The sequence below is a fragment of the Lytechinus variegatus genome, chromosome 7, assembly GCF_018143015.1.
Source record: "Lytechinus variegatus isolate NC3 chromosome 7, Lvar_3.0, whole genome shotgun sequence".
NCBI classification, from domain to species: Eukaryota; Metazoa; Echinodermata; class Echinoidea; order Temnopleuroida; family Toxopneustidae; genus Lytechinus; species Lytechinus variegatus.
The window spans coordinates 18,270,533-18,289,336 of NC_054746.1; the positions used below are offsets into that span (position 1 = coordinate 18,270,533).

Here is an 18,804-nt window from a genome sequence, read left to right on the forward strand (position 1 = left end):
CAATCAAATTTCTTATGTTATATAAATGCCTAAGTATGATAACGATTTGAAGGAATGTGTCAAAACCATGATTATTTGTTTCCTTGTGAAACCAAGGTATGAGTTAGGATATATGGCTGGCTCGATGCCCAATGTTACTTCATTGTGTACATTTTTGTAAGAAAAGATACATACCGGTACATCTATTATAGTATAAAATGTACAAGATTAATTACATTTCAGTATGGATGCCTTCGGAAACAGGAATATAAATTGATTTATTTTAACTTTATCTTACATCTCTATCTTACTAACTTTATTATATCATCTCTTTATTGAGACTTGAAGAATCATATTGAAAACAGTCTCACAGATCATGTAAGCCTGTTCACAGAGACTGTCCATGCTTCTCCTGAGAATTTCTTGAGGATGATGGCATCAAGGTTATTCTCTTCACTTTCATCTTATCTTAGTATATCTCTCAGTTTGTTTTTCATTTTTTGTCTTTTGAGCTCCAAGTAATCCATGAAGGTATCACCTCTTCTGCTTGCCTTTCTGGCTTCCTCCAGCCTTCTGCTTCCTTTTCACTTTACCCTTGGACTGTGGTTTCCGGGGTCCTCCTTTTCCTTGGAATCCTGACCCGCCTCTTGATTTGGAGTTACTCCTCCTATGAACACTCTTACCCCTGGTATTAGAATGATCTCTGTGAAGGTGATTGTTAAAGAAATGACTTTGCAAATTTTTACTAGCACTCACACTGGATATATCTTTCATCATCATCTGACTATCATCACCACCACTTCAATCATGATCATCAACATTAGCACCATTATTACCATTATCATCAACATGACCATCATCACTATCACCACCACCATCACCATCATCATCATCAACAATCATCACAGTCATCATAATATCATCACCACCATCGACATCATCCTCCTCATCATCACCATCATCACCTTTGTCGTTGTCGTCATCATCATCATCACCACCATCACCTTATATTCATGATCATCTCACCAACTCTATACTTTATCATCATCACTACCACCACCATCATCATTTATTATTATGAAGCACTTTTGATCATAACTAGGTTTAATCAGAAGGAGAACTGTATTGTAAAGGATATTTGTTCTTTTTGTTTTTCTTTCTTCACAGCTCTTTTCACTCTCAGTGGTCTTCCTTTCAGTTTACTGCCATCCATCTTCAATGCAAACTCGACTGATGAAGAATCCTGTTTTGAATCAAGAAAATAGAAATGGAGATTGAATTGACTTTCATACACTAGTACCTAAAAATATTTCACAGGAAATGTGGAGTATACATCTTCAGTGATGTTGACTACAATATATCCAACAATAAGAATATGTGGCAATATTTCCAATCTGTCAATTTATTTCATTGATTGATTGATTCATTCATTCATTGATTCATTCATTTCATTGATTGATTGATTGATTGATTGATTCCATTCATTCATTCATTCATTAAACCATATCAATGAAATATGTGTATGGGATTACACAAAAATATTTTGCCATAACATTTCTGCTTTTTTTCTTGTTTGGTCATATTTCAAAGGTGAAGGTATAATATAAGAAGAGCATTTCTCTGCAGAGGACTTCCTTCTTGAATTACAGGTAACAATATTAACATAATGAAATCATAATGGCTTCAATATGCTTCAACAACTCTAGGACCAACTTAAGCTCCACATTCACACCAGCGAAATAGACGCCAGTCCCACTGATGCTATGTCGTTAGAAATAATGTAATAGATTTTGTTGATCTGGGCTCTGTAAAGTTGTGAGTTGTGATTAATCCGATCAACCACAACTAAGAAAACCCAGCAACATCAAAATCTGCAATGCATGTTCTAGATATGCTATATATTAGGAGAAAAAAAATCATGACATTGATATATTTCCATACAGTAGAGGTTGATTGGATCAATCGCAACTCTTTGTAAGACAGGGCCCTGGGGTCAGTTTCCCTGTTGGGACAGTGGCGTAAGAATTGAAGCATATAGAGGCCACCGCATACCTTACGACCCGACAACCCTTTTTTCTGTGACTCACGCATGCACTTTTTGCTTTTTGGCATAGCAACTGAGAAAATGACACTTGCTACTGCGTATGCGCATTGCATATCAAGCATGTGTCGGTATTTAAGTGTGAATCTGCAGTCTGATTGGCTGAAAGTTGGATTGGGCTTGCGATCCAGTTGTAAGGATTCAACACGTCCAATTCTAACGATTTTCCTTGCGATTTGTCTCTAACAGGCCTGCGACTCTCGAGCTGACAAGAGCTGTAACGTCACATCTACCCTACTCAGTTGAAAGCCAGTCGTAGACCAGTCGGGTCGTAAGGTGTGCGTTGGCCTTAATGCATTGAGTATTACATACAGCTTTGTGCCACAGTACCTGAACAATTAAAAAAAAATGTTACCCAGCTTTATCACATCATATCAAAATAGGCTTCCTAGATTTACCTCAAAGAGCACGTATCCGAAGCCCTTTCCCATTCCAGTGGCTTTGTCTCTGATGAGTCTCACTCCTTGAACAGTTCCAAACTCTTGAAAGTGATTTCTGACGGCTTCATCATCAATGTTGAAGGGGAGGTTACCAATAAACAGAGAATGCTTCATATCATGCTACGATGAAGAAATGATGAAAAAAAATAAATTCATATCTAGGATATGCAAAGAATAATCAATATGAAATTACTCTATTTCATTCTAAACAATACTAATACTCTGCTTTCATATAATGCTCATCTCAATCAAAGAGCATCTCAATGAAATTCTCTATTAAAGCACTTAACATAATTAAATAATGGGTATTGAATGGTTCCAGGACATAGTTCTCTCTCTTCAAAACTAGCTGTTGGTTCTTTCTTCCTCTTTTCCCCTATTTTAACTTTTCAATTCTCCTCTTACATATTTTCAATGTGACCAAACTCTGTCTGTTTTTTCATACCTTCTTGTTGTTGCTTGCTATATCCACTCTCATATGATGTTTGTTCACTAGCCTGCCATTGCTGTCAATGAACGAGAAGAGGTGGAGAAATCAAAACTCTTCAAACTACTAGTAGTATATTAAAAAAATTTGTAATACACAAACATTCTAGCATTCACATTTTACTCATTATTTGACAACTGCCAATACTTGGTTGCAATTGTGACAAAAGAACAAAGTTGACCTCTACATATTAAAAATAAATCAAGAAAGCCCATATTGATGCTCTGATATAACTTCAATAAATCATAATCTAAATTTTTGCTGAAAGTATGGGGAGTGAAAACTCTCAGAAAAGTTTGTACACCACACCTTTGTAATTTGCTAAGTTCTTTTCTCATGATTTAGTCAATGCAAACCATTATCATCCCACACAGTTGATAATTGTTTAAATTCCAAGTAAGCAGATTAAGTGAAGAAAGGGAACAATTTCCAACATGACTCAGCCCTACATATTTGGCTACCTATAAATTAAACCATAAATTAAGTCCAACACCAACTGGGGGAAATCCCCCCCCCCCCCCCCCGCACACACACACACACACATTCACAATAAATGCTCAAACACCAACATCATTTATAATTTTTTTTTTGCATCTTATGCTACCAAATTAATGAAAATTGCAAAAAAAGTAGTAAGGTCATAGCTCATTTTTGTAATCTTGTCCTGTTTTTTTAATAATGTACTTCACATTACAACATACTATACTTAATAACTCAAGTGCCTTTCCCTTAATTATTACTCAGTGCACTTACTTGTATTTACCTTCACAATATTAAATATAATTATATATGTAGTGTTTAATATTTTGTGTTTCTAAGCAGTTGACATAAATTATCATTACAGATGTAATACCTTGCTAAAGCTGCTTTAGCACACTTCTCTTCCTCAAAGACAATATAAGCATTGAAAGAAGTTCTCTTGGGATTCAATTCCTGTCTGAAAAGATAAACCAAACCAACATTCTGTTAGAATCTGAAAAGAAAATAGATATTCACAGAATTTCCATCAAAAACAGATTTTCAGCATTTGTGGGTCATATACAATAAAATTAATGGGATCTTTATATTAGGCTGGAGTCTGTCATGCAGGAACACAAGAATCCATCCAATGCGAATACTAGTCTGCAGGCACAGACCCTGATTGGAACTTTGATCAACAACTGAGATCTAACACTAGACTAGTACACATACAACTTTTTTCTTTTTTTTCTCCAATAACAATGAACAAGAGGGGAATTCTGTACACTTTAGGCTGCATATTCAGACAACTTTGCACAACTAAGCAAATACTGGAAACTGAAGTAACAAAATTAAAAAAAAAGGACAAATTCCCAACATGACTCAGCCCTACATACTGGCCAAAAGTTAGAAAATCTAGACAACCAATGACCAGGTGTCCAGGGGGCCAACTAAGCCCTGGTAAGGTTCGGGGACAGAGTTCCTGAATTTTAGCAACTTTAATCAACCTTAACAGGACTGGGCAATTTGAGGGGGAGGGGGAGGATGGGTCTATGGCGATTTTTTCCCACATATTTTCTTTTGACATGAATTTTCAAAATAACAGGATGTCCTTATTTTTTGCCATTTTGAAAGCTGAAAATCAGGATAATCAGCAGGCCTGGACCTACTATGAATTATTTCATTAAAGGTGGTTTAACATCATATTCTAAAAAGAAAGTAAAGATGAAAAAAAAATGTATGGGTGTTTATTTCATGATTTATCATTTTATAATTTAAGTATGGATGTCCCTACGGTGATTACCAACTTACTTTATTGCTGCTACTTTTTTTGACATGCTGGGATCAGCTACACCCTGAAAGTAATTAAAACATACGAAATTATTTAATATCATTATTCAAATGTACATATTTTTTTTTTTAGTTAAGTCCCCTGTTTTCAACAATAGAGAAAACAGAAAAATACTTTCATGGAATCCAAGAGCACAGAATTTCCTAATACAGCTTATAAAATGGATCCTAATCAAATGATTGGCCGAGAGCCGATCACGTGATCATTATTTCTACTGTTACTAAACTGTGCAGTTTTTCCAAGTAAGTGTTCATATTTTTGTTATCGATTTGGAAAGATTTCGAGGCTATTTTACCTGAAATGGATAAAATGGATCTCAGAATACAACCCCTGTATTGCAACTACCAATGCTTTTAACAACAGAATTAAGCAAGGATCAACTTATATGGTAATGTTTTGCAGTGTATAATGGTGTAACTCTAAAAAAATCATATTTTTGTCTCTAGTGATCTCATAAAGCCACAGAATCCAAATATATTTTGGCGTATGAGTAACCTACTTAAGTGCTACCTTGGGTACACAGACATCTTCACTCATTACTTCATTTAATTTTGGCAAGCACATACACAAAATTGAACCTTGTTTTATTTATATAAAATACATAGAATTTTTCGTAATGCCCTATATTATTTCTGGAATGTCAATGATTACTTTTGTTATGCAGAATGTGAAGTTAGATGTTTGATGAAAATCACAGGAGATTTTTAGTGCAACTGTTTATTTTTGAAAAGAGGGTGTCCCAATTTGTTGTTTTGGAGGCTTCATTTTCCATTAACAATAGTTTTTAAACTTTGTATTCTGTGTGTAATATGTGAACATCCAGAAGAAGCTGAAAGCAATAGACTACAAAATTGGATCTATGAAGCAGGAAGAAGAGTTGAAAGACAGCAGAATCAGTGATGAAAAGGAGCTGAATATTATGCTGCTTTGTGAGAAACCAGACAGGAATAGGTTTCACAAACCAACATGTGTGAATGGAACATGTTGTGAAAGCAACAGCCTTGAAAGAACCATGAAGACATTTTATGTCCCACTCATAGAAGCAGTAGGAGAACAAACAGTTTCATGGAAAAAATGGGAAATGAACTAGATGACATTGACAAAGAAATTGGGAAGTTTGCAGAGACAAAAACATGTCGACAAGTCCTTACAACCAAAAAAGGTACTGCCAAGAAGGTTATTGATGAGATTTTTCAGGATGTGATTTCACCAATAAAAGAAACATCATTCATCTCTCATCTGCTTACTGCTTATTGGCAGATCTACCAGATAGAAAAGGTATGGAGGGGACAGTCAAGGAGCAAAAGATACCGGGCATCGTCATGATGATACAGGACTTTGGAAGTAACTTCTCTGCCAAATACCAGGATGATACAAAGTCTGTTCACTGGGTGAAAAAAAGTTACAGTGCATCCAGTAGTTGTTTACTATGTTGATCCATCAAATGGCAAATACAAAAGAGATTCCCAAGTCATGCTTTCTGATGATCTGACACATGACCATCACATTGTTGAACACTTTCAGCACAATGCACACAATTATCTGAAGACAGTCAAGGGACTAAAAGTTAAATTGCTGGTCAAAAATAAATGATGGCTGTGTAAACCAGACAGTACAAGAAAGCTGCAGCCTTTGCTGGTGGAAGTTATTCTGTGGAGCAGTTTGGGCACAATGTTGAAGCAGTATTCACAGAACTTTCCTTTAATGTGTTGTGTAACCACAGCTAAATTCTTAACAAAAAGCGATCAAATTAAACCGATTTTGGAGTTTGTTAAAGAAAGATTTCCATGGAATTGAAAAATATTACCTTATGACAATCTTTTCACCTGATAAATACTTGAATATTTATTTTATCAGTTTTCATAAGTTTGTGCAAGTATTACACTAAATAGAGGGACTTATGTAATAAAAAGTGTTAGAGTCTACGAAACACTTAATTATGTTAACTGAAGCATTTGAAACACATGCCTAAATTTTTCATTTGAAAAAGGATTTTTTTTTAATCAGCATAGGTAAGTACACCTAACTAAATGGTATAACTTTAACTTTGACAGCATATTTGAAATATGATTTATTTCAAAGATTGAGTTATCTAAGTCACATTTTACATTAAATTTGAAAAATGCATTTAATAATTTTTTTAACCAAACAGGTTTGACCAAAAAAGCTTTCCAAGCTTATAACAGAGTTGCTAATTTTCCGGATTTTTCCGGAATTCCGGATTTTTTCCTTTGCTGAAAAATATTCCGGAAAAAAAAATCGATTGTCAAAGTGAAATCCGTAAAAATTTCCCCTCCAAATCTTGTCACGGAGTTCGCTACGGAGAGCGCAATTTCAATTTTGGATGGCCAATTGCGCAGACGGAAAATTATTAGCGTTGTGCGCAGCATGAAGTTTAGCTGGTACTGTATACTTGCACGGTACGCGCGAGCAATACATTGTAGCAGTTGCAAACGCCGCCCTATACCCTGCAGGGATACGGGTGTCAGCGCTATCCCAGTCGGGCGATCGCCCGGTAGAACCGCTCGAAGCATGGCCCGGTGTGGCTGCAATTGCCTGCTGCTGCGTGAGTGATTGGTTGTCTGCCGCGGGATTTCAGCTAATCGGCGTGGACTGCATTTTGACCCTGATTTCCCAGTCACCATTTACAAATGTCTGAAATCATCGAGAGAGAAGAAGGATGTGTCAGAGATTTAGAAGAAGGAGTAAAAAACAAATGGCGATGGTCCTGGCTCGAGATCAAAGATGAGAATGGGGATTACCTATCAGAATACATCAGAAAGATAAGGCAGTCGGGCAAGGCGATTTGCATGTGGTGTAATGGAAAGCAGATCAATTACGGTGCATCAGGTGGGTGTTCTTTCGGCTTTGAAATTTAAAGTGAAATTTTAAAATCCCAGTAAAATCATGCAAAACTTAATTTTTGTAAACTTTCTGTAATTTGTAAAGTCATGCAAAACTGATTTTTTTTTAAGACAGTGATTCACTTATTTTCCCCAGTTTTCTTTGGATTCAAATGTATTAAGTTAGAGCTAAATAACATGTATCAATGAAGTTTATTATGTCATTAATTATTTGTTATGTACTACTGTAGATTAATGATTTCAGCCCTCTAAAGAATAAGAAAACGTTCCAGCTTCAGGGGGCTTCGCCCTTGACCCCGCCAGGGGCCCTGGGCGGGCCCCTGGACCCCGGCTTGGGTTTTCAGGATTTTTTTGAGCTATCAGTTAGCATCTCCCTTATAAGAACTTTAGAATGGCAAATAAAAAATGGCCCTTGAAAAAGGTTTAAACAACAAATGTTGTCACTTGAGCAATTGCAATAAAATGATGTTTTTGTTAAAATTTATCACATTTGTCACAGTTTATCATTATTTTTCCAAGTTTCCAAAATACTTTAAGCTGCAAAACAAATAGAAATCCATAATTTGGCCATTACTAGTAAAGATTAAAGTTGAAATGGTTATGTCTATTTTTCTTGTTGAAATTTTGACAGAGAACACCCTGTCTGTGAAAAAGACCACATGTAATAAACATTGTAAATCATCCCATACAAAATTGGAAAAAATTGAAAAATATCTTGCTTGAAGATCATATATTAGCATGAAATATTTATGTATTCTTACCATGGATCTGAAACGCACACTTTCTATTGTGCCGTAGCTTTTGAAGAGTCCTTTAAGCTCCTGTTCATATGGTTATATTTGAAGGGGAAAAAAGAGGAAGAGAATGCGATCAATACAAAAAACAAAACAATAAGATATGTATACATCATATTCATTACATACATACTCTGGAAAAAAAAATATTAATCAATTTTTACTGGAAAGAGTATGCAAGAAGAAAGAGGATTTTGGGAATTGTAGATGACAAGTAATCAAAGATTAATTGAACTGATCCCCAGTGTAGGTTGTCCTGCTACGAAAGAGAGGACTGACGTCTAAACATCAGAGCAAGTGTTACACCGATAGTGATGAAAGCAACAAAGTGACTTACATTCTTTTTGATGTTGACAGGCAGATTGCCCACGAATACCGTCCTATCAAGCACAGCAGGATCCATTGGTTCTTGCAGATGCTTCCTTTTCTTCTTAGGACCAACATCCTCATCATCATCATCTTGTGCCTTTCGTTTCAGATCCTTCACTGCTGCTTCCTCAGAGAGTTCACCATCAAGTCTACTTTCGTCCATGAGTATCGTAGTTTCTCCTTCATCAAAAGTCTCTTCTTCTGTTTTGGATTCTATATTGGTTTTATCTTTGGCCACTTTTCCTTTGGGTGCATCTTTGCCTGCCTATGAAGGATAGAGACATTGAGAATTACATTAACCATCACATCTTTGTCCTCCTCTTGGTACATCAGAATGGATTTGGTGCCATAAAAGCTAGATTACTGTATACAGGGAACCAAATTTAGAGTTATGTTTGTCATATTTCTATTTTATGGTTTTACGTCTGTCAAAATGAAAAAAATAGGGAAATCAGCCTCCACGGGACATTTCCCTTTGTTGATCTCCCACATCCATTGAACCTTTTTTTTCCTTTCTTTTCTAATTCATTGCGACATTTTACCAATGGTGTAATGAGCCAAAAAATTTGGCACAAATTTTGACCTTTTAAAAACAAAAATCTTATTTTTGGATAATATTGACATAATATTCAGAAAACGATTCTATTTCACTCTTTTCCCTTTCCTTTTCTTCCATTTTTCCTTGGGTGTGAAAATTCTGGAGGGGCCATGGCCCCCCCTCCCCCTAATTGCTCATGAGTGACTAAACAAGTCCTACTAGACAAGTAGCTGATTATGAATTTTTAGGAATAGGGCCACTAGACTTCTTAGAACAGCAAATCTGTTTATTTTTATGCCCAAGTTTTTACACCCACACTTACTTTGCTTGGAAAAGTGCTTTGCTTTGTCATCATAGAGGGCTGAAAGAAAGAAGACAGTGCTTTGGATCCTGACTGATGGTCCATCTTATCATGGTCTGATCCTAGAAAGTTAGCAATGCTGCCTGGTACATAGTCGTCTCCAGATTGGTTGCTTTAGAATCAACAAATTTTAAAGAATCATAAAATAAGTATACTTAATTATACATCTTTTTTTAGAGAATTAGAAGTGGAATGGAAAATTCCTAGTTCTGCAATTAATTTCAATTGGAAATTCCAGGATATCTTCAGTCGGTAGAGCAGCCAGGGTTTCAGATTCCTGTAACCTGGGTTCAATTCCAAAGTGGTGCACTAGTGCCCTTAGGTAAGGAATTTATCCTCATAACCAGGTCCCTCGGAGAGGACCTTATGCCGTCGGTCCCCTGGTTGCTTGCTCACAGGCATTCATGCTTTCTCAGTAGTCAGGTAAAAAAAAACGTCGGTATTTTAAACCAAGACAAATTAAGGGCAGGTTTATGCTTCCACTTTTTAAGCCAGAATCAGCGTTTTAATTTCATACCTGATTAGTTCAAAACATGGTTGTGTCCATGCTTGTTTTCAGTTAAAGGACGTTTCAGGACACCGATCATAAACTTACAAAAAGGTGCGTTTCAAAACATCGTTTGACCAGAATCATGGTTTCTGGGGAAGTACAAGCAGGACCATCAGGGGCGGATCCAGCTTTCGCCAATAGGGGGGGCCGAAAAATATTTTGATCAACATTTTTCTCGATTGGCCGCTACAATCTGGCTTTTTTTCAGGGAGTAGTCCTAACTAAAGACTGAAGTTTTAAGTATAATTAGTTTTTATTGCTATAAACAATATAAGGTATCTCATGTGGTCTTAATATATAATGCGAGCGCGAAGCGTGCGAGCTAAAAATCTTTGATATTTTATGTCCTTAGAACTGAAGATTTAGAGCAGTTTTTATAATCATGAACAAAGATAAGTATCCAACTAAACAATGCGAGCGCGAAGCGCGAGCCGAAATTTTATTAAATAGTAACGTGAAAAATGACTCAATTAGGACTGTTTTTAGTTATTAATGAAGAGGATACAAGTATCACCTGTGTGTGTGTCAAACAATTAAATGCGAGCGCGAAGCATGAGCTTATTTTTTTTATATACTGACATGATAAAGGAGCATTTTGACAAATTTTGGTAAGAATTTCCAAAGAGCATAGGTTTCTCACAAATCAAACAATGCGAGCGCGCAGCGCGAGCTGAACATTTTGATAAACATTAACAATTTGTGTAAATCAAACAAAATAATGAAAGCTTGATGTGCGAGCTAAAAAATTGTGTGCAAATTGATATCAAGACTGGATATATTACATATATTATTAAGTGTCATTTAACCCTTTTGAATGGGATTCATTACACAGGTAATGCGAGCGCAAAGCGCAAGCGAAAAATTTTATATAAAGTCTTTTTTTCAATTCTTCCCCCACTTTTTTTGTTCCTTTCGGGGTCGGGCCAGTCGTTACGAGGCTGTAAATTACACATCATGGGTAAAATACCTCTTTATTACTTTTCTTTCTGTTTTCGTAGTTTCTATCAAGGTAAAGAGTAAACTTTTTCTGCAGGTTGTCAAAAAATAGGGAAAGCCAGGGCCGGATCGGCCCCCTCCTGGATCCGCGCCTGACCATGATCGTAAACGTGCTTAAATGACATCATTTGGTACATGCGTGAAAATCCACGGGCATATACATCTGTACAGTCGCATGGTTTTAACAGGGAATTCACAGAATTATCTCTCAACTCCCTGGTTCTCATAATGACCAATGTACATTTGCATGTGTGATTATTCCTACTGCTCTAATTTGTTATCACAATGAATGTGGAGAGATTAAAAAAACAACCTGATAATGAGTTATGATGAGGAGACATCACTGAGCCAATCCCCAGTATTACAAAGATGTAATTGATGTCTTATTATTTCATTTTGTATACTTCTATACTTTATTTTGACTTACTACTATCCTATGGCTAGTTAGGTAGCTCCATGCAATTACTAAAATATTAAAAATTGTTTGAACTTGAAATTAAAATAATAGTCGACCATAACAGCACTCAGAAAAACTTTTGAAAAAGGGCACGACCAATTTGATAATAATTATCATTATAATAATTACTTACTTGTTATAATTACATGTAGGTTTCAAATTATATTATTTATTACATAATATTTTTTATATATAAATTGTTCTTCAAAACGGCATTTTGTAACACTGCTTATCAAAGGTACGTCATAACGAAGCAGTTCAAGGGTCAAGCCTATTGTATTTGTGGTGTTTACAAATGGATCTAGGGATCTACACGAGATCGGTCTGGTAAGAAACCTCTCATTTTTCATATTTACACTAAAATAATTTTAATCCCTTCATACGCAAAAGACGTGTGAAGGGTCATAGATAAATACAATAAAGAAAAACACACCGATTTCACCCTCTAAAAATGGATTTCCTCGGGAAATCCATCTGGGTGTATAGGTATTGCTTATGCATATATGGCAAGGGTTTCAAGGCTCCATGATGAAAAAGTATAGAGTCTATGTAATGTAAAAATATTTTAAAATGATGTAGTCTTCAAGGCTAATCAGGAACGATCCTAGACAGCTGGCAGCCGTCTGTTTCGAGGAGTTTTTTAACAGTTTTCTCCTCGTACACTATATTTCATTAAAATATATAAAAAGAACTGGACCAAAATAAAGACTGTTATTCTGTTTTGGCCTGAAAAGCACCAAAACAGGAAAAAATAAACTTAAAAGGACAAACACAGTGATCTACTTTGGCTGTCGTGCAACTCCCATTTCCTTGGTTTATCCGAACTTAAAGGGGAATGAAACCTTCAGAATAAGTAGGCTTGTGTCGAAACAGAAAAATCAAAGAATACGAACTAAGAAAGTTTGAGAAAAATCGGACAAATAATGAGAAAGTTATGAGCATTTGAATATTGCAATCATTAATGCTATGGAGATCCTCCCATTGGCAATGCGACAAGGATGTGTGATGTCACACAACTTTCCCTTTGATGGACTATGAAATACCCTCAAAATGTCTCTTTCTCTTTCTTTTCTTGTGGTGATACAAACTATTTGTCCATGGTGTATTCTTTAAAAATCTGTATTACATGCCCTCCTATAAAAAGAACACATGATCTACTGATAGATGTGATAAAAGAGGCAATTTAAGTGAAATATATACTAAAGTAATGAGGAGAGTTGTTCACAAGTGACATCACACACTGTTGTCGCATTGCCAAGTTGAGGATCTCCAGAGCATTAGTGAACGCAATATTCAAATGCTCATAACTTTCTCATTATTTGTCCAATTTTTCTCAAACTTTCGTTGATCTGTTTCAATGGTTTTTCTGTTTTCACACAAGCTATCTTGTTCCAAAGGTTTCATTCTCCTTTAATACTTAAACGTATGGCCATTGAGTCCCTGTACAGATCAAGCTAGAACTTCGGCCTCTGTATTTGAAGAGTTTAGTTGCAAAAGGGGTTAGGTCCACTTTGGACCATTCTGAGAAAAAACATGGTTTTAATTCTCTCTTATTGTAATATTCTTATGAGAAACTCAATTGTCATGATGTACTACTCTACAAGCCTTGAAATAAGCAGCTGCAGACCAGGGGCAATTTTTCCAAAAAAATTGCCCCTGGCTCATGGGCTTTTTACAGGAACCCGGGGCAGTTTTCTGGTTCCAGGGGTAATTTTCTGGAACAAGGGGCAGTAAAAAAAAAGAAGAATATAATGGTGAATCACACTGCAAATTTGTTTATAGTAAACACAACTCCCGCAATTTTTTAATTAGTACATGAATAGCATGCTAATAGGCTAACACTTAAGAAATCAGATTTAAATGTTTAAGTGTGTTTTGACACCCTCACTCCACATCCCCCTTACAACACTGCATATTTGTTTATAGTAAACACAGCTCCCGCAATTTTTTAATTAGTACATGAATAGCATGCTAATAGGCTAACACTTAAGAAATCAGATTTAAATGTTTAAGTGTGTTTTGACACCCTCACTCCACATTCCCGTTACAACCACACATGGGCTTATTTATTTTTCATCTTTAATGAACCAAGAACAACCCCCAAAAACCAAAAAAAATCTAAATAAAAATGTTAAAAGAGAGAGATGTAGAAAGAGACAATTCAGATCAAATAATAATAAATTTTGAAAAAATAAATAATTTTAACTTTTTTTTCATGGTTAGAATCACAGGTGTGGGTGAGTGTTTGTGTGTGATTGAGACTGTGAGGTGCACTTGGATTGCATATCAATTATTTTAAAGAAATGAAATCAATATCTAACTCAGTGTCTTCAAATTCCAGCACATTGCCATAGGCTATGTACAAGTATTGTAGGTTCATGTACCTTAAATCTTAAAGTTATTTGAAAACGCAGATCTCCACAGAAAATGTGTTTCATTCCGGGAGTCTAAATTCGGTGAAAATGTATTCATTAATAACTTAAATATTCATCACAATGAAGAAATCATAAAGTTTTTTGATGGTTTTCAAAAATTAACATGAAATCTAAACTCTATCTGAAACGGAAAATCACCATCACTTAGGCCATTACTAATAGAATTCTCACCCAGAGCTCCGGCAGAGAACATGAGCTCAAACTGGGTAGCTGCACCACACTCAAGTGCACAGCGTCCTCCTATATTTTTTTTTTTAAATGGAGCCTTGTTTGATGATTTATTGTCTCACACCCCTCTCCAAGAAAGAAATTAAAAAAGCTATAATTCACAAGTATAAGTTAAGTGACTTTGGATCAATAAGGCTCCGTTTTGACAAGCAAAGTCGGCGACTGTGAGGACAAAAGACTCGCACATCCTATGTTCTGTGAACAGAGATTTATCTCCTGTGCAATTCAAATTACTATATCAGAGAATTGTGATATCTCAACTGGAAATAAGTGCATTAGAAATTGCACGTGGTGAAGTATAGAAAAACTGTTACACGTGCACATGTCTTACCAAAAAAAAGACGGACGTAGCCATGGTTCTATGGACGTACGGTAGCTCACTTTTCATGGTACAGAAAAAAAGACGCACTTGGCAATTTGAAACTGCTTATCGTAAATTGAAAATTTTACTTGATTTTGGCTTATGATATGGCTTCACTGCTCACTCAAGGCGGGCGCAATTACCTGGAAAATATTTGTGCCCGGCCATCAAAATTTTGATGATTTTGGGGCTTTATGGGCGCAATTGATGGCTTTATGAGCGCGAATTTGCGCTCAGCGCCCGCTTATTTCAAGGCTTGCTACCCTATCATGTGAACATAAAATTGGGTTTAAAAGAAATCTACCTGTCTTCAATTTTTTTCTATATATTTTTAAAAAAAGTATCATTATGAACCTAATCCCTTTTACAAGTAAACTGAAATAAAATCCAATCTCTTTTTATTAAAAAAGTTATTTTTCTTTGCCACTTTAATTCATGTTTTCATTTGAATTTCAAATTTTTTTTGGTATCATCAGAGTGACTAAAAATTTAGAGGTTTAGAGACAGAAAATAAAATACATGAAAAATTGACCTAACCCCCTCTTGACAAATGAGTTCTTTAGAGGAGTTTTGTTGCAAAAGGGGTTAGGTCTACTCAAAGAAAATAATTTTCTTAATTCTCCCATATTGCAATATTCTTATGCGAAATTGAATTTTCACAATAACAATACCCTTCCATGAGAACATAAAATTGGGTATAAAAAATCTGTCTTCTAATTTTTGTGATATTCTTTTCCAAAAAAAATCTGTGTGGACCTAACCCCTTTTGGAACTAAACTGAAATGGACCTAGACCTAACCCCTTTTGAAAAAAAGTGATTTTTCTTTGCCATATTAGTTCACGTTTTAAAAATAGGAATTTCAACTATTATTTGGTTTAGAGCTGCTAAAAATCTCATAGGGACATAAAAATCAAATTTGATGAAAAATGGACCTAACCCCTTTTGCAAGTGAGCTCTTCATTTGGTGAGTGGAGCCAACGAAGTTCAATGGAACAACAAATTTAACTGGGGCCGATTGCACGAAAGGGTCTTTGCAAGGACCGTCTTTCGTGTCGCCCATCTTTTATGATGCGCCATGTGAAACGCATTTTAAATAAATCACCTGCAAACATATTCCATTCGTCCATAAAATTAGCAAAATATTTGTTTATAAAATGATGTGATATATCATGAAATTGTATAAAATTTGATTTAAAAGCAAGCTAACGAATCTTATTCTTTATCATAAATTTCAGAAACACCCCGCTTATAGCATATCATAAAAGATGGGCGACACAAAAGACGGTCCTTGGAAAGACCCTTGCAATCAGCCCCTAATTCCTGGGGCGGATCCAGCCTTCGCCAATAGGGGGGCCCGGAATTTTTTTCAGCCATATTTTCCCCGATCGGCCACTCGAATATGATATTTGCCGGGATTTTTGGTTTCTTTAAAGGGGTAGTCCTATTAGTCACTTCTTAGCTTTATTCTTATGAATAAACATAAATATATAATACCATAATCCTTATTTATATAATGCGAGCGCGAAGCGCGAGCTATTTTTTTTGGGGAATCTTATGTACTTTATTCTAAAAGTTTTGAACATTCTGGCCAATCCTGAAAAAAGATGTGTATGCAAGTGAATAATTATTACGAACGTGAAGCGCGAGCAGAAATGAACTAATGGAAAAGGTACTGTTAAGGTCTTGCTTGCAGTTAGCCATGAAGACGTTACATATTTTAAAAATATCAAATAATGCGAGCGCGAAGCGCGAGCTGAAATTTTTTGACATTTTTACCTAAGGAATGGAAATTCTAAGCACTTTTTGTAACTTAACAGAATACGTATTTATAACTAAACGATTGGCGTGAGCAAAAAATTTCGAGATTTAGACCTACTGAACGAGACACTCTATTCAAGTTTTGTAAATCATGAAAAGGATGAGGAACTGGGGATCTTCCTTATATTAATAATGCGAGCGCAGAGCGCGAGCGGAACATTTTTATATACGTTTTGAGCTGATCGAAAACGTATCTGTTATGGACTGCTTGAACTTAGCCATGAAGACGTTATATATTTAAACATTCAAATATTGCCAGCGCGAAGCGCGAGCTGAAAATTTTTGACATTTCTACCTGAATAATGGAAATTTTAAGCACTTTTTGTAATCGTGGAAAGGATAAGACAAAAATTGAACATTATTGATGAGGGCGCGAAGCGCGAGCGGAAAAATTCTGGACGCTCTATTCATGTTTTGTAAATCATGAAAAGGTTAAGCTATTGGAATTTTTCATACATGAATAATGCGAGCACAAAGCGTGAGCAGACAATTTTTTATATTGTTATATCTGAAACTGGATAATTATTTAAATGGAGAACAAGCTGTGTATCTGAATAAATGTGTGTTTCAGATATCGACCTAGAATTTGGGTATTCTAAATACCTTTTTTTACCATGAAAATCAATAAAGCGAGTGCACAGCGCGAGCTAAAAAAATATATGATATTCAGATCTGAAAAGGGGTCACTTTAAGCTCTGTATTGCAAGCACTTTGTGGAAAAATTGTGAGGTGAAAAAGGATCACAGTTAAAACAGAGCTGATATTTTTCATTATTGTTACTTTGAGTTTTGACATAGGACCGGGATATTCTATAAGGACATTATGTCATCATAAGAAAATGATGACTATCTTCCTATTTCTCTTCCTAAGCATGAGAGCGCGAAATCTATTAATATTATGGCCTGAAAACTGGACATTTAAAGCACTTTTGTAATTATGCATAAGATGCATGAGTTTAATATCTATCAATGCGAGCGCAAATCGCGAGCAGAAATTTATGATTAATTGTCATCAAATGGTGATTTTAAGTAGTTTGTTTTAGAATTAATATTGAGATATACATAACTCACTAATCAAAATACAAGCGTGCAGCGCTAGCTGATACGTTTTGACAATCTGACCTAAATAGTGGTAGTTTGAGAACTTCGTGGAATACAGGAAAATAATAGGTAAATCAAATTTTGCGAGTGCGCAGCGCAAGCAGAAATTGTTAATATTCAGACCATAAAACAGAAATCTTTACACTTAAAAAAAATTTGTAAATTAAACAAAATAATGAAAGTTCAATTTCCCAGCTGAAATATGTTTTGTATATAAAATTTTCGCTCGCGCTATGCGCTCGCATTGCCGTTAATATTGACTTCAGAATTTGATATTTTAAGGTCCATATTGAGCAAGATATCACCTAAACGGCAATGCGAGCGCATAGCGCGAGCGAAAATTTTATATCCCGACATGTCCTTGCAAAGACCCTTTCGTGCAATCGGCCCCGGGCTCCCGCCCGCTACACCACTCATTCCCTGGGTTATAGCGGTCTATGACTGTCGCTGCCCCACTGGTTGCCCGTATCGCGATCGGTACCGACGGGAGGCATGCGGGCGGTACTGGGATTGCGCATCGTAAAAAGGGGCATGAAAATAAATGGCAAATGGTATTGAAGTAACTCGCACGGCTCATTTATAAGTCTTTGATTCATCCTTGTGCTCGAACGTATTTGAACTTACTCTGCCTTCTTTTTCTTCTCCTTCTTCGTCCGTTTTCTCTTCTGTTTCCCTTCCATTTTTAAGATTTTTTTTTGTCTGGACTTACTTCGCTTTTCAACCCTTCACGATCACATGTGTGGATTGGGGTAAAATAAGTAGACAAATAAATAGGAAAATGTTTTTCTTACCCAATCTCATTGATGCCGATTCCAGGGATCATGCACCTTCATTTTACTAAACATCTGTGAATTGACCTATGTTATGGATTTGATTTTTGTGCGAATTATATTCAAAATGAACATTTTATAAGACTTGAATAACTTAATTGATATGTAACAGGGAACCGTTCTTGCGACGGCCGACGGGCAATCATGGGAAGCCCGGGTCATAAAGCAGGCCAAAAATTCACGCCTCCTTTCACGATGATCATGATATATTCACAGGGTCCATCCATTTCAACCGAGCAAAGTATTCCCTTACCAATGATTGTTTATAATTTTTGGACTTTGTTT

The 18,804-nt window shown here is 35.8% G+C and overlaps 1 protein-coding gene across 1 annotated transcript; it reads right to left on the reverse strand.

The window, feature by feature from the left end:
- Nucleotides 1-513: 513 nt before the first annotated feature.
- On the reverse strand, nucleotides 514-18,400 carry LOC121418066 (RNA-binding protein 34-like). Its single transcript, XM_041611770.1, has 10 exons — nucleotides 18,314-18,400; nucleotides 9,705-9,855; nucleotides 8,813-9,109; nucleotides 8,443-8,502; nucleotides 4,778-4,821; nucleotides 3,861-3,944; nucleotides 2,966-3,026; nucleotides 2,479-2,640; nucleotides 1,101-1,222; nucleotides 514-682 (listed from the first exon to the last, which is right to left on the reverse strand). The coding sequence occupies exons 1-10, from the start codon at nucleotides 18,367-18,369 to the stop codon at nucleotides 514-516; spliced, it is 1,206 nt and encodes a 401-aa protein (XP_041467704.1). The 5' UTR covers nucleotides 18,370-18,400.
- Between the last annotated feature and the right edge of the window lie 404 nt (nucleotides 18,401-18,804).